This window comes from Oncorhynchus tshawytscha, unplaced genomic scaffold, assembly GCF_018296145.1.
Source record: "Oncorhynchus tshawytscha isolate Ot180627B unplaced genomic scaffold, Otsh_v2.0 Un_contig_2903_pilon_pilon, whole genome shotgun sequence".
NCBI classification, from domain to species: Eukaryota; Metazoa; Chordata; class Actinopteri; order Salmoniformes; family Salmonidae; genus Oncorhynchus; species Oncorhynchus tshawytscha.
Genome location: NW_024609804.1, coordinates 290,071 through 306,350, shown reverse-complemented (window position 1 = coordinate 306,350; position 16,280 = coordinate 290,071). Strand labels below are relative to the sequence as shown.

At 40.5% G+C, this 16,280-nt stretch overlaps 1 protein-coding gene across 1 annotated transcript in view; it reads right to left on the bottom strand.

Moving 5' to 3' along the window:
* Window positions 1–16,280, bottom strand: part of LOC112243494 (zinc finger protein 721) — an 87,342-nt gene that overhangs the window by 8,915 nt on the left and 62,147 nt on the right. Inside the window, exons 6-8 of the mRNA XM_042318374.1 lie at window positions 12,792–12,914; window positions 6,997–7,242; window positions 5,385–6,229 (exon numbers count right to left, since the gene is read on the bottom strand). Of these exons, the coding sequence (XP_042174308.1) occupies window positions 5,385–6,229; window positions 6,997–7,242; window positions 12,792–12,914 (1,214 nt within the window). The remainder of the gene's footprint in view (window positions 1–5,384; window positions 6,230–6,996; window positions 7,243–12,791; window positions 12,915–16,280) is intronic.

Here is a 16,280-nt window from a genome sequence, read left to right as displayed (position 1 = left end):
GAGAACTGATCACACCATCTCTATCTGATACATGTTGTCTACTAGCTCATTCCCACAGAGAACTGATCACACCATCTCTATCTGATACATGTTGTCTACTAGCTCATTCCCACAGAGAACTGATCACACCATCTCTATCTGATACATGTTGTCTACTAGCTCATTCCCACAGAGAACTGATCATCACACCATCTCTATCTGATACATGTTGTCTACTAGCTCATTCCCACAGAGAACTGATCATCACACCATCTCTATCACCATCTCTATCTGATACATGTTGTCTACCAGCTCATTCCCACAGAGAACTGATCATCACACCATCTCTATCTGATACATGTTGTGTCTACCAGCTCATTCCCACAGAGAACTGATCATCACACCATCTCTATCTGATACATGTTGTCTACTAGCTCATTCCCACAGAAAACTGATCATCACACCATCTCTATCTGATACATGTTGTCTACTAGCTCATTCCCACAGAACTGATCATCACACCATCTCTATCTGATACATGTTGTCTACCAGCTCATTCCCACAGAGAACTGATCATCACACCATCTCTATCTGATACATGTTGTCTACCAGCTCATTCCCACAGAGAACTGATCATCACACCATCTCTATCTGATACATGTTGTCTACCAGCTCATTCCCACAGAGAACTGATCATCACACCATCTCTATCTGATACATGTTGTCTACTAGCTCATTCCCACAGAAAACTGCAGAGGGAAGCAGCACCAAAGCACCCCCACACCATCACACCTCCTCCTCCATGCTTTACGGTGGGAAATACACATGCAGAGATCATCTGTTCACCTACACCATGTATCACAAAGACACAGCAGTTGGAACCAAAAATCTCCAATTTGGACTCCAGACCAAAGGACAAATTTCCACCGGTCTAATGAACATTGGTCGTGTTTCTTGACCCAAGCAAGTCTCTTCTTTTTATTGGTGTCCTTTAGTTATTGGTGTCCTTTAGTTATTGGTGTCCTTTAGTTATTGGTGTCCTTTAGTTATTGGTGTCCTTTAGTTATTGGTGTCCTTTAGTACTGGTTTCTTTGCAGACATTTGACCATGAAGCCTGATTCACACAGTCTGCAATGAACAGTTGATGTTGAGATGTGTCTGTTACTTGAACTCTGTGAAGCATTTATTTGGGTTGCAATTTCTGAGGCTGGTAACTCTAATGAACTTATCCTCTGTAGCAGAGGTAACTAATGAACTTATCCTCTGTAGCAGAGGTAACTCTAATGAACTTATCCTCTGCAGCAGAGGTAACTCTAATGAACTTATCCTCTGCAGCAGAGGTAACTCTAATGAACTTATCCTCTGTAGCAGAGGTAACTAACTTATCCTCTGTAGCAGAGGTAACTCTACTTATCCTCTGTAGCAGAGGTAACTCTAATGAACTTATCCTCTGTAGCAGAGGTAACTCTAATGAACTTATCCTCTGTAGCAGAGGTAACTTATCCTCTGTAGCAGAGGTGAACTTATCCTCTGCAGCAGAGGTAACTCTAATGAACTTATCCTCTGTAGCAGAGGTAACTCTAATGAACTTATCCTCTGCAGCAGAGGTAACTCTAATGAACTTATCCTCTGTAGCAGAGGTAACTCTAATGAACTTATCCTCTGTAGCAGAGGTAACTCTAATGAACTTATCCTCTGCAGCAGAGGTAACTCTGGGTCTTCCTTTCCTGTGGCGGTCAAAACGCTTGATGGTTTTGCGACTTGAAGAAACTTTCAAAGTTCTTGGCATTTTCAGTATTGACTGACCTTCATGTCTTAAGGTAATGATGGACTGTCATTTCTCTTTGCTTATTTGAGCTGTTCTTGCCATAATATGGACTTGGTCTTTTACCAAATAGGGCTATCTTCTGTATAGGTATATTGATTGAGGGATCAATATCTTGTCACAACACAACTGATTGGCTCAAACGCATTAAGAAGGAAAGAAATTCCACAAATTGACTTTTAAGAAGGCTCACCTGTTAATTGAAATGCATTCCAGGTGACTACCTCATGAAGCAGGTTGAGAGAATGCCAAGAGTGTGCAAAGCTGTCATCAAGGCAAAGGGTGGCTATTTGAAGAATCTCAAATATAAAATATATTTTGATTTGTTTAAGCCTTTTTCGGTTACTACATGATTCCATGTGTTATTTCATAGTTTTGATGTCTTCACTATTATTCTACAATGTAGAAAATAGTAAAAATAAAGAAAAACCCTTGAATGAGTAGGTATTATAAAACATTTGACCAGTAGTGTGTATATATATTTTTTGATGTATATATCTATATATATATATGTTTGTGTGCAGCTTTATTAACGCAATATATATTTTTTTACATTGTTTGCAAACTGATAAGTGACACGTATTAATGCCAAAATAACATTTTATTTTTAGCTAAACAGGTGGGGCTCAAAACAGGCTCTGTTCCACCTGCCCTGAATGAAGCGTCACCACTATTATCACTGCGCTTTCAACCATATAAAAGCACAACAAAGTTCAAATGGGAAAACAATGAGATATTTTGTTTATTTATCCAACAACAATGTGTTCTCACTGTGAGTTTGCATTAATAGTACATGGTGCAAGTGATAAACGCTGTTCAATAAGGTTCTGACAGATTATTACAACAATTATGAAGATCTCACAGAAGTAAACCTGCTGTCCTGAACAAGCACATTTTCTCTGATTACATAAGACAATTATAATTACAGTAACCCCAAAATATGTCCATGGTTGTTTTATTTGTTTAAAGGTTGAATAAATACTTTTACATTAGTTTGTAAGAACCAAAAAAGTCAAAAGTGAAGGTTAGTACATGATTCCATATGTGTTATTTCATAGCTTTGAGGTCTTCACTATTCTACAATGTAGAAAATAGTACAAATAAAGATATATTTGAGTTAAGGGGTTGGTGATGTTCTCTAGTTTCCTCGTGATTGGCTCAATGTTCTGTCACTCATGGGGACACAACGTCACCGCAAAATCTATGGGTAGAGTTAAAAAATCCTAGGCCCTTGGGTGCTGGCATAGACTCCCATTATAAATGGCCACCCAAGAAAGCTCAAGGTCAGATAAAATGACGTCAAATCATGTGCGCTGCACTATGGGACCCCTGATCACAGCCGGTTGTGACCCAGCCCAGGATCGAACCAGGATCTGTAGAGCAGAGAAATTATAGATAAAACGTATATTGGTGCTCATTGGCCATAAACATTACACAACAAGTTGGAAATTGCAAATTCAACAATGAGTGCCAAGGCGCCACTGCAGCCCTGGGATCGATCCAAGGCTGGATCACATGACCCATGAGGAGGCGCACAATTGGTCCAGCATCGTCCATTTTAGGGAGGGATTGGCTGGCCGGGATGTCTTTGTCTCATGGAGCTCCAGCGACTCCTTGTGGCGGGCTGGGGCGACTGCAAGCTGACTCATCAGTTCAACAGTGTTTCCTCTGACACATTGGTGCGGCTTGGCTCTAGAGTTAAACGAACAGTGTGGTTTGGCTCTCGACCTTTGTCAAGTCCGTAGGGGAGCTGCAGCAATGAGAAAAAAGGGGGTAACGCCAGGGGCCAGAAAAGTGTGAATACATTGGCCATAATGTCAATCCAGCATGACTTCTGTTGCGTTCAAAACAACTGGAAAGTCAGAACTGGGAAATCTCAGACTTCAGTGAGTTCAAGACAACTGGGAAGTCGGACAAAACTAGCTCCAACTGGTGAAAATACAGAAAAACAAACATTTTGAACGGTCATCCAACTCTGAATTCCAAGTTGGGAACTCGGGCCTCTTTCTAGAGCGCACAAGAAGGACCGTCGCGCCACATTCCTGTTCAAGTGAACACGGCACAACAAGGCGAGTCCAAAAATGTCTTGTATGCTGGTGCATAAATGATGTAATATGCCAGGGAGATGTGTATACTGTAGCTAAGAAAGTAATACTAAGGGTATGTTGTGTAGTAAGATGTTAGTAGCCCATGTGCCTCACCCTATTTTCAACACAATTGGCTGGAAGACCTCAATGATTCAGGAAACTTTGATTCCCCATCACTGGAAACAATTAACAAAAAAACCTGATGTTGTTAAAATAAATGTACTTACAAAATGTTTAATTGTGTGTGGTCACTGAATGCACACTCATTGTTTTGCAGCATGGGGAATGGGTGTGGTCACTAAGTATACATTCTTCTTCTATGGTGTTTAGTGGTAGTGTGCAAACCAACATTAACTGTACATCACTGCCACATTCTGGGCTGGAGTGTAATAGAGACATGTGGTTCTGTCCTGGTGACATCACAGGGTCAGAGAGAACTCCTGATTGTAGTCATACCAAAACACTCCAGGCACTCAGCCCATAAGAACCATTCATACTGTCAGATCTAATATGAAGAACTGAATACAACCATAAGAACCATTCATACTGTCAGATCTAATATGAAGAACTGAATACAACCATTCATACTGACAGATCTAATATGAAGAACTAAATACAACCATAAGAACCATTCATACTGTCAGATCTAATATGAAGAACTAAATACAACCATAAGAACCATTCATACTGTCAGATCTAATATGAAGAACTGAATACAACCATAAGAACCATTCATACTGTCAGATCTAATATGAAGAACTAAATACAACCATAAGAACCATTCATACTGTCAGATCTAATATGAAGAACTGAATACAACCATAAGAACCATTCGTACTGTCAGATCTAATATGAAGAACTGAATACAACCATAAGAACCATTCATACTGTCAGATCTAATATGAAATAACTAACTTTAAAAGAAAAGTGTTTGAACAGTACACATTCATGTACAATTGAATGGTTTTTTTTTAAATTCTTTTTTTAAAGTTGGCAGATCAGTTAAGTTGCAGCGATCTAAACATATTCATCATCAATGACAAAAATAGCGAATCTAGTTTTAAAGTGCAACTGAATAAACAAATGTAGTTGTTTCATAACCTGTATATAATTAAACAAACAGTTGTTTAATAAATCAAATAATCCCCCCAAACTAGTGGTGAAAACTGATCATCACACCATCTCTATCTGATACATGTTGTGTCTACTAACTCAATCCCACAGAAAACTGCAGAGGGAAGCAGCACCACCAGCCTCACAGAGGATATTCAACCCTAAGGGCAAATCCAAGGTCATCTCAATATCTTTACAGTAGAAGCTAACAAAACACACCAAAACTGACAAGGTGCACACTGATCAGTAAAGTAAAGAGGCAAACATTCTATAACGCTCCCTTTCCTCTGCATTGTTCTCTCACAGTGAGAAACAATAGGATTACAATGGATTATACTACGATTTCTTGAGAATTAAGTGATGTAATGACTTTAATTTTAGCTGGTCTGAGAGAACTGATGAGGCTTCTCTCCTTTATGTATATGTTGGTGTGTTGTTAAGGTATACAATCTGGAGAAACTCTTCCCACAGTCAGAGCAGTAGTAAGGCTTCTCTCCTGTGTGTGCTCTTTTATGAACTTTTACATCAGTTGATGTTGTGAAGCACTTCCCACAGTCAGAGCAGGAGTAAGGCTTTTCTCCTTTATGTATAAGTTGGTGTGTTTTTAAGTTACCCAGTTGGGAGAAACTCTTCCCACACTCAGAGCAGCAATAAGGCTTCTCTCCTGTATGTATTCGCTGGTGGCATTTTAAAATATCCAATCGGATGAAACTCTTCCCACATTCAGGGCAGGAGTAAGGCTTCTCGCCTGTATGTATTCGCTGGTGACATTTTAAGTGGTTCTGTTGAGTGAAACTCTTCCCACAGTCAGAGCAGCAGTAAGGCTTCTCTCCAGTATGAATATGTTGGTGTTTTTGTAAATGGATCTGTTGAGAGAACCTCTTCCCACAGTCAGAGCAGGAGTAAGGCTTCTCTCCAGTGTGCACTCTCTGATGAATTGTCAGAGTTCCTGATGTTGTGAAGCTCTTCCCGCAGTCAGTACAGGAATACGGATTCTCTCCTGTATGTATACGTTCATGTATTTTAAAGGTATCCAATCGGGAGAAAGTCTTCCCACAGTCAGAGCAGGAATACGGATTCTCGCCAGTGTGTATTTTTAGGTGTATTTTTAGCTTTGATAGAATTGGGAAAATCTCCTCACAATGTAGGCAGTGGTGAGACCTCTTAGCTCTGTGATCTTCCGGCTGTTGCTCTCTGGATGTAGAGAGTATCTCAACATGGTCTCCTGTGTGAAGAACATCAGAAGAACCAGTCAGTTGGTGTGATATACATGTCAATCAATTGTATATGATGAAGCCCTTTTTACATCTGCAGTTGTCAGAAAGTGCTTTACAAAATCCCCAAAGAGCAATGCAGATGTAGAAGCACAGCAGCCAGGAAAAACTCCCTAGAAGTCAGGAACCTAGAAAGAAACAGAGGAACCAGGCTCAACGGGGTGGCCAGTCCTCTTCTGGCTGTACCGGGTGACATATGTATTCATATCAGTAGGCTGTACAATACAGGGGAATAAAACTATTCTAAAAGTGGGTAAGAGATGAAAGCTAAAAACAAGGGTAACTACACAGAGTGTCATCCTCATCCTCTACTCACTATCACAAGGTTAGTTAGTAACATCCTCTACACTATCACAAGACTTATTTCATATCATCCTCCACTCACTATCACAAGGGTTAGTAACTACAGACTCATTTCATATCATCCTCCACTCACTATCACAAGGGTTAGTAACTACACAGACTCATTTCATAGAACTTTAAAACACTGACAGTTTGTCTACTTCACTTCTTTAGTCTACTCTCTGATCACTCCAGATAGCTCAGTTAATAAAACACTCCCTTTACAAGTGTTAAACCATGCAAGTCTCAGTAGCATTAAATAACATCTACCTTCTCATTGAAACAGCTCATCATGAAACAGTTCTACTGCAACTGTTCATACACAGTGGGAAGTTGGAACGAACAACAAACTTAGTTAGATAGAACCTGCTCTTACCATGAGAAACAGATTTCCCAATCTTCTCCTCCTCTTCTTCATCTTTAATGTTGACATTCAGCTCCAGTGTTTGACTGCAGTCCTCCAGCTTCACTGATGTCATCTCTGGATCCTGCAGTGCAAACTGGGCTCCACTGTCACAATCAGGACCCAGTGACTGTAGGTTTGGACTCAGTGTGGAAGGAGAGAGGAGGGCTGGGTTTGTCCTCACTGTTGATGTTACCGGCCTCAGACTTAATTCTAGTCCTGTAGTAACAATGAGAAACAGACAAAAAGTTATTGTCTTGACAGTTCTAGCACTTTCTTTATTCTCTAAAAATACATGATTATTTCTTCTTGTTCAATTCTCACTTCAATAGATCAGGTACCTAAAGCATTGAGAACAAAACATTCATTCATTCACATTAGACACAAAGTACACACTTTAAAATGACACAACGTAAGTCCACTTAACCTATAGTAGATATCCTGAATCAAAATAAATGACAAAGCCCATTTAGTACAAAGTTAGTATGTTTTAAGCAGCACTATGTGCTATTTTACAATAACCTGGTCTTAACTATTATTTCAGTCACACACATTGTATTTCCCATTCACACCATATTAACCATTATAGATCAAGACAGAAACAACTTAAAAGTGTCTGAACATTAGTACACATGTAGAAAACTGATAATCATTACATTCAGCTTCAAAACAGTAGTGCGACCGTGAAATTGTCTCTCTCTCTCTCTCTCTGATCAGAGCTCATTCTGACTGGGGCACGGAGCAAGATTCCCACCGGCTGGAGTGTCAGCCTTCTCGCCCGCTCCAAATCTCTCTCCAGCAGCACACACTTCATGAGCTCAGGGCCCAGCTTGTATTGGTAGTGTACTTGTGTGCTGCTATAACCCCGTGCTTTAGCTACAGTCATGGAGTTCGCTAAATATTTTCATAAAGAAACAAAATCAAGGTGACTTACAAAGATGAGGACCAAGAGCCATTTCTTGTGATGTAAATGTCCACAACTAAAGAACCATAGTGGAATCTGAAAAGACATATCCTGAAAGCATGATGGTGTACTTTACTACATGCACATGCTAAAAGAAAGGAACGAGGTGGGTAGCTAATGAAGTGTGTCATTGTAGCAAAGTATTTATAAACTAAAAATCAGATATCTTAAAAGTTTCCTTCATTTTGGTTCTATTATCTATTCAATAGGCCATAATTGAATTAGGCCCAATAGGCCTGGCATAGTCACACTTTCAAGGAGCTTTATATTTAGGTTTGAGTTATTTTGCCTAAAAACTTTAAGGCCTATCTATAGGAAAAACAACAACTCTGCATCCCTGCCCAGCCTGGAATGAGTGGCCAAAAAGGTGTTTGCCATCCCCAGCGGCTCTGCAAGCGCAGAGAGGATATTCTCCGCTGCTGGCCTGCTCTCCAGGCACCATCACATGAACCAGAAGCAAACAAACTCTGGCCAAACTGGTGTTTCTAAATATAAATTCAAAGTCACTGAGCCTAAGCAAGTCACAGCCTACAGTACATTCAGAAAGTATTCATACCCCTTCCTTTTTTCAAAACATTGTTACGTTACAGCCGTATTCTAAAATGTATTAAATCATCCCCCCCCCATCAATCGACACACAATAACCCAGAATGACATCACAATAACCCAGAATGACATCACAATAACCCAGAATGACAAAGCAAAAACAGGTTTTTATACATTTTAGCAAATATATTCAAAAAATATATATAGAAATACCTAATTTACCTAAGTATTCTGAACCTTTGCTATGAGACTTGACATTGAGCTCAGGTACATCCTGTTTCCATTTATCATCCTTGAGATGTTTCTACAACTTAATTAGAGTCCACATGTGGTAAAAATCAATTGATTGAACATGATATAGAAAGGCACACACCTGTCTATAGAAGGTCCCACAGTTGACAGTTCATGTCAGAGCAAAAACCAAGCCATGAGGTCGAAGGATTGGTCCATAGAGCTCCGAGACAGGATTGTGTCGAGGCACAAATCTGGGGAAGGGTACCAACAACATTTCTGAAGCATTGAAGGTCCCCAAGAATAGCGGCCTCCATCATTTTTAAATGGAAGAAGTTGGAACCACCAAGACTATTCCTAGAGCTGGCACCCCGGCCAAACTTAGCAATCGGCGGCGAAGGGCCTTGGTCAGGGAGGTGACCAAGAACCCGATGGTCACTCTGACAGAGCTCCAGAGTTCCTCTGTGGAGATGGGAGAACTTTCCAGTAGGACAACCAACTCTGCAGCACTCCAACAATCAGGCCTTTATGGTAGAGTAGCCAGATGGAAGACACTCCCCAGTAAAAGCCACGTGACAGACCGCTTGGAGTTTACCAAAAGGCACCTAAAGGACTCTCATACCATGAGGAACAAGATTTTATGGTCTGATTAAACCAAGATTGAACTCTTTGGCCTGAATGCCAAGCGTCAAATCTGGTGGAAGCATCATGCTGTGGGGATGTTTTTCAGAGGCAGGGATTGTGAGACTAGTCAGGAACGAGGGAACGATGAACAGAGCAAAGTACAGAGAGATCGTTGATGAAAACCTGCTCCCGAATACTCAATACCTCAGACTGGGGCGAAGGTTCACCTTCCAACAGGACAATGACCCTAAACACACAGCCAAGACCACACAAGAGTGGCTTCGAGACAAGTCTCTGAATGTCCTTGAGTGGCCAAGCTAGAGCCCGGACTTGAACTCGATCGAACATCCTGGGAGAGACCTGAAAATAGCTGTGCAGCGACGTTAACCATCCAACCTGACAGAGCTTGAGAGGATCTGCAGAGAATGGGAGAAACTCTCCAAATACAGGTGTGCCAAGCTTGTAGCGTCATACCCAGAAGCCTCGCCTCAAGGCTGTAATCGCTGCCAAAGGTGCTTCAACAAAGTACTGAGTAAAGGGTCTGAATATGGAAATGCTATATATATATATATATATATACTTTTTTATAAATTGACAAAAATGTCTAAAAACAGTTTTTGCTTTGTCATTATGGGGTATTGTGATGTCATTATGGGGTATTGTGATGTCATTATGGGGTATTGTGATGTCATTATGGGGTATTGTGTGTAGATTGATGAAGGAAAAAAACGATTTAATCCATTTCAGAATAAGACTGTAATGTAATAAAATGTGGGAAAAGTCAAGGGGTCTGAATGCACTGTATATTCTATATTATTATAGACTGATTTAATACAACTAAATGCTGTTAAAATGCTGAGCGCTTAAAGTCCCTGACTCCCTACCAGTCTAGTGTCGCACTTAGGGTTGCCAACTGTCCCGTATTAGCCGGGATGTCCCTTATATTGGGCTAAATGGGTTTGTCCCATACGGGACCTCCCTTGTCCCGTATATTCATCACAGTATAGCGTAAACGCGCCAATTCCTGCAAAGTAATGTATGTTGTTGTTCGCTCGGTTTTGCATATCAAGGAAATATGGATAAACCTGCAAAAAAAAGAGAAGGCTGTGCAGCTACAACAAACAATGTGAATTAACAAAGTCGTGGGTTAAGCCCGTCAGTGGTGACTCGACGAAAGCTTTCTGTACTTTATGCCGTCAGGAATTCTCAATTGGCCAATGGAGGGGAGAGTGACCTAACTCCGCATGCATCCACAGAAATGCACAAGAAGGCCACGCTAGCTAAAGGTGCTAGCAATATCGGCGCATTCTTCGTGACGTCTACTGCGGAAAATGATGATCTGCCTCCTACGGAAGGTGAGCGTGTATTTCTCAGTTGCCAGTGATGCCTCAAACAAGGGATGGTGCAGTGCAAGTTTCTTTACTTTTAATGAAGACAGTGATGAAACTGCAAATGGCAAACATCAAGCTCTGATGAACTGTCTGGAAAAGCATGAACAGGATATTAGACACATCACAGCCTATGCAGCAGATAATGCCCATGTCAACTTTGGAAAACACCACTCCGTTTACCAGTTATTGAGCAGTGACAACAATCGCATTCTGAAAGCTACTTGCCCAGCTCACATAACTCATAATGCCTTTTGCCTTTCCAATTGAATACACTGTATATTCATACCCACACCGCCGTGTCACCGTGCACGCCACCTTTTGTACCTTATTTGGTAGTGAGAAAGTTGGCAACCCTAGTCGCGCTCGCTTCACAATGTATTTCTTTGTTGGCTATAGCCTTGAAATAAATCATTGAAATAATATAACTTAAATGATTCATTTCCTTCTTAGGCTCCCTGTCTGGCACCTGGCCTATTTATGGTGTTATATGCTGTTTAATATGACAGGTAGCCTATTTATGGTGTTATATGCTGTTTAATATGACAGGTAGCCTATTTATGGTGTTATATGCTGTTTAATATGACAGGTAGCCTATTTATGGTGTTATATGCTGTTTAATATGACAGGTAGCCTATTTATGGTGTTATATGCTGTTTAATATGACAGGTAGCCTATTTATGGTGTTATATGCTGTTTAATATGACAGGTAGCCTATTTATGGTGTTATATGCTGTTTAATATGACAGGTAGCCTATTTATGGTGTTATATGCTGTTTAATATGACAGGTAGCCTATTTATGGTGTTATATGCTGTTTAATATGACAGGTAGCCTATTTGAAATGAACGCTTCTTACATTCACCTTTTCATGTTGATTAACGTTTAATTCAAATGGCTTGGTTTCAATACTTCAAAACCAAGATGGTAGGTCCGTGTAGTCACAAAAATAGACGGGTGATGGTTACATTGTGATTTTAATGAATGGAGCGGCAATTTTCTTTCCTGTAAATTATAAATGCAGTTGTTAGCGGAGCATTTGGAAAGAACGTGGAACGCCGGAGCAGTGAGCGGGATTTCCGAGCGCTCATCTACTCTCTGTCTCTGATGCATCCTTTTGTAATTGTTTTTATTAATATCAAATCAATACATAAAGCACATGATGGAACACAAGCATGCATAGATTACAAATAATAGACAATCGAGCTAGGGGCGGGGCTAGGGGCGGGGCTAGGGGGTACAATATCACATTACAATTACATAAGGACCTTAAGGGACATGCATATACTTACAATTCTAATAGCTTTTTTGTTAGTAGAGCATTTAACTGTCTTAAAATACAGTTCAATTTCTTTTTGTAGGGTACGAAAATGTGGTTTTCTGTTTGTAAATTTACATTTGTGTATATGAAATTTGGCCAAAAGAATAATGAAATTAATGACATGATTCTGCTTATTTCTATTGTATGTAAAGAATCCAAACAGTACATCTCTCCACAATAGTGTAAAATCTTCATAAATGTGTTCAATTATAAACCTACTGATGTCTTGCCACAGTTTTCTTACATGCATACAATGCCAAAAAAGATGCAACACTGTTTCTGGGTGGTCATTACAAAAGGAGCAATTTGAGTTGATGTTTTCCTTAAACTTCTTCATATAGTGGTTGGCAGTCTCTGATGCATCCGCACTGCCTGTACTGAAGTCTGGTGACGCAGTTGTTGGCGCCGCCATTTTAGCAGCTCGCGTCACTAATTTAGAAATGTCAAATAAATGGATTCTTTATGAAATGACCTTGCTGAAATGTACATTCACTTAGACAAACCAAGGTCTCTAGCTATGTGACTTGTAAAATAACTTTTATCGCGTTCTTCACTCATTCGGTTTAACGGGGGGGAAAAACAGCACATAGAAACCTTTACCAAACGTTACACCTAACATGATACTATACCGATTTGTTACCTGATATGTTATGACATATTCTTTCGAAATGAGGTTTAAACGTGCTATTACATACCTGTAGTAATGCAAAAGCTATCGTTTCGACAGCACAGTTCTGCGGCTTTCTTTGTTTTGTTTTTACTTCCTGTTCCTCCACTACCACAGTTCAACAGCGACATCACAGATAGAACAATGAGACCGATATTTCACCGGATGTATAAATGTGAAGCATCCGCTTGGCGTTCACACTCTGGCTGGCAGTGGGAGAAGATGGAAAGAGATGGATTTGGGCCGACATTTAGCATTTTCTCATCGAAGAAACATCTGATCTCAATACAGTTTTTTGTTCCCAAAACTAAAATGCTATGAACAGAGTAGACTGCGGGTAGTAGACCTCACCCTTGCAAAAGTTAACAATCGCGTCGTTTATAAGGCGTGCAAAGGCGAATTGAGTTATTGCACAAGTGTACTTCAAAGAGGAGGCGTTACCGAACGAAATATGCAGATGAATGCTAGAATGCGCCACTAGGATCTTGCTTGCTCGTGCTTGGCTCTGCCCAGCTCCTTGCTTATTCTGCACACTATGACTCATTTGGTCCCGTTGGAAGGCTGTAGTTTATCTTGGTTATAAAACCCTTTGGCGACATCTAATTTTTGGTATAATGGCATTCTGCCACCTACACTACAGGTGGGTAATAAATAAATAAATATAAAGACGAATCCATACAAACTATCAACATTTAAATTAGACTGAATCAGCCTGCTTTTCTGTTGCAGTGAGGTCTTGGAGGCCCAAAAACTCCTCAAATGCAGATATAAGGATGTCCATCTTACTGAATTTCTTGTGCAGTACAATTAATAACTGTGGCTATAAATGCTACAAAATCCATCTTCTTCGCAATAAGTGTATCCAGATCACTTGATTGACGTACAATATTTGCAACTGGTTGCGATTTTCTTCAAAACTGTGGCCTTTTTCCCCTTCAACTCTCTTCACTGTCTCCACATTGGCGATTTGCTGTACAGCCCTGATCCTTGACCCCTCAACCTCTTTCACCCTAACAGGGCACTCTGGGAATTCAGGAATATGACCCCCACCACAGTTGAAACATTTTACATTCAGACTCTTCAATAACATATTCCTACTGTCTGCAAACACTTGACACTTTTTAGACTTCTTCCATTGCATCAGGTTTTACACAAACGCTCTTACTACGTAACTGATATATCCCGGCTTTACATAGTGTGGTGACAGAAATTAAGATTATTAGGAATTAAGGTTTGTTTGTGATTAAATGCTTAAACTACTGCATTAATGAACTTGTGTGTGGGAAGACAGACCTATGACCATAAGAGAACAAGCACTGCAGACTTCACAAGTTTCTCTGTGGCTTCCTCTTAGGACGAAGGCTCTGTTCCTCTTTCTCCTAAATATTCTCTGTACCTCTTTCTCCTAAATATTCTCTGTACCTCTTTCTCCTAAATATTCTCTGTTCCTCTTTCTCCTAAATATTCTCTGTACCTCTTTCTCCTAAATATTCTCTGTTCCTCTTTCTCCTAAATATTCTCTGTACCTCTTTCTCCTAAATATTCTCTGTACCTCTTTCTCCTAAATATTCTCTGTTCCTCTTTCTCCTAAATATTCTCTGTACTTTCTTAAATATTCTCTGTACCTCTTTCTCCTAAATATTCTCTGTTCTTTCTCCTAAATATTCTCCTAAATATTCTCTGTACCTCTTTCTCCTAAATATTCTCTGTACCTCTTTCTCCTAAATATTCTCTGTACCTCTTTCTCCTAAATATTCTCTGTACCTCTTTCTCCTTAACGTCTAGATGTAGCACCAATATAGCTTGCAACCATGATAATGTATGGGGTCAATTTCACGCCATATGTATTGAATTCAAAAATCATTTGTGAACATAAAAATAAAGTTGAGAATGTAAACATATTTTTGAGGACGGGTGAAATAATAGATGTTTAAATCAAAAACCAATCAATTGAAAGCAAAATGTAATAGAATTGTAAACAAAAATAAGACGTCAAAAGCAAAACCCCAAAACTTGTAAGCAAATCATTTTAAAAACTGACAAATTCTTTTTTTAAATATTTGAATTGACTAGTTTTTGATTTAAACATCCATTATTTCACCCGTCCTCGAAAATATGTTTACATTCTCAACTTTATTTTAATTTTTCACAATTTATTTTTTTGAATTCAATATGACGTGAAATTGACCCCATAATAATGCATCCTATTGTTGAGACGAACAAAGTAACATAGTCAACATGACTCAGCATAATGAGCTGGGGGGGCCCTGGCATGTGTCCTGTTGGCTAGGGCCTAGAGAAAAGGAGAACGACTCTTCACTCTGCACCTATGATTATTGGGTAGAATGTTGTGCAAAGGGCGTTTATGCATGTACTATAAAATAACTTATCTTTGTATCATTGGGCTCTCAACCATACACCATTGAGGTGATGTTTCACCAGTCTCAGTTTTGCAAATCTTAATTCAAATTCAGGTTGTTTGAAGAATCTAGTCTCTCTCCTTTCTCGTTAGAATTTCCATGACAACAAGGCGGTACACACTCAGCAAAACATCAATACTACAGATAAACTTTGCTTCTATTCCCCACTCTCCATACAGCGGTACACACTCAATAAAAGAGCTTTTACCGGTGTCCTGCTCTGAAAATCAAAGCAGTCCACTTCATGCGTTAACTTCGTGATCCACAATGCACGCTCATTTTGCTCTTTAGATACACACGATATCAACACCATACCACTCTTGGTTACTATGACTACACGATATCAACACCATACCACTATTGGTTACTATGACTACACAATATCAACACCATACCACTCCTGGTTACTATGACTACACGATATCAACACCATACCACTCCTGGTTACTATGACTACACAATATCAACACCATACCACTCCTGGTTACTATGACTACACGATATCAACACCATACCACTCCTGGTTACTTAGACTGCATCCACTTCTCCCCGCGCCTTCTTCACTGTCCCCGCGCCTTCTTCACCGTCCCCGTGCCTTCTTCACCGTCCTCGGGCCTTCTTCACCGTCCTCGGGCCTTCTTCACTGTCCTCGGGCCTTCTTCACTCCCCGTCCTTCTTCACTGTCCCGTGCCTTCTTCACGTGCCTTCTTCACTGTCCCCGTGCCTTCTTCACTGTCCCGTGCCTTCTTCACTGTCCCCGTGCCTTCTTCACCGTCCCCGCCTTCTTCACCGTCCTCTTCACCGTCCCCGTGCCTTCTTCACCGTCCCCGTGCCTTCTTCACTGTCCCCGTGCCTTCTTCACTGTCCCCGTGCCTTCTTCACTGTCCCCACTGTTCTTCACCGTGCCTTCTTCACCCCGTGCCTTCTTCACCTTCCCCGTGCCTTCTTCACTGTCCCTGTGCCTTCTTCACCGTCCCCATGCCTTCTTCACCGTCCCCGTGCCTTCTTCACCGTCCTGTGCCTTCTTCACTGTCCCTGTGCCTTCTTCACTGTCCCTGTGCCTTCTTCACTGTCCCTTCACCGTGCCTTTCTTCACC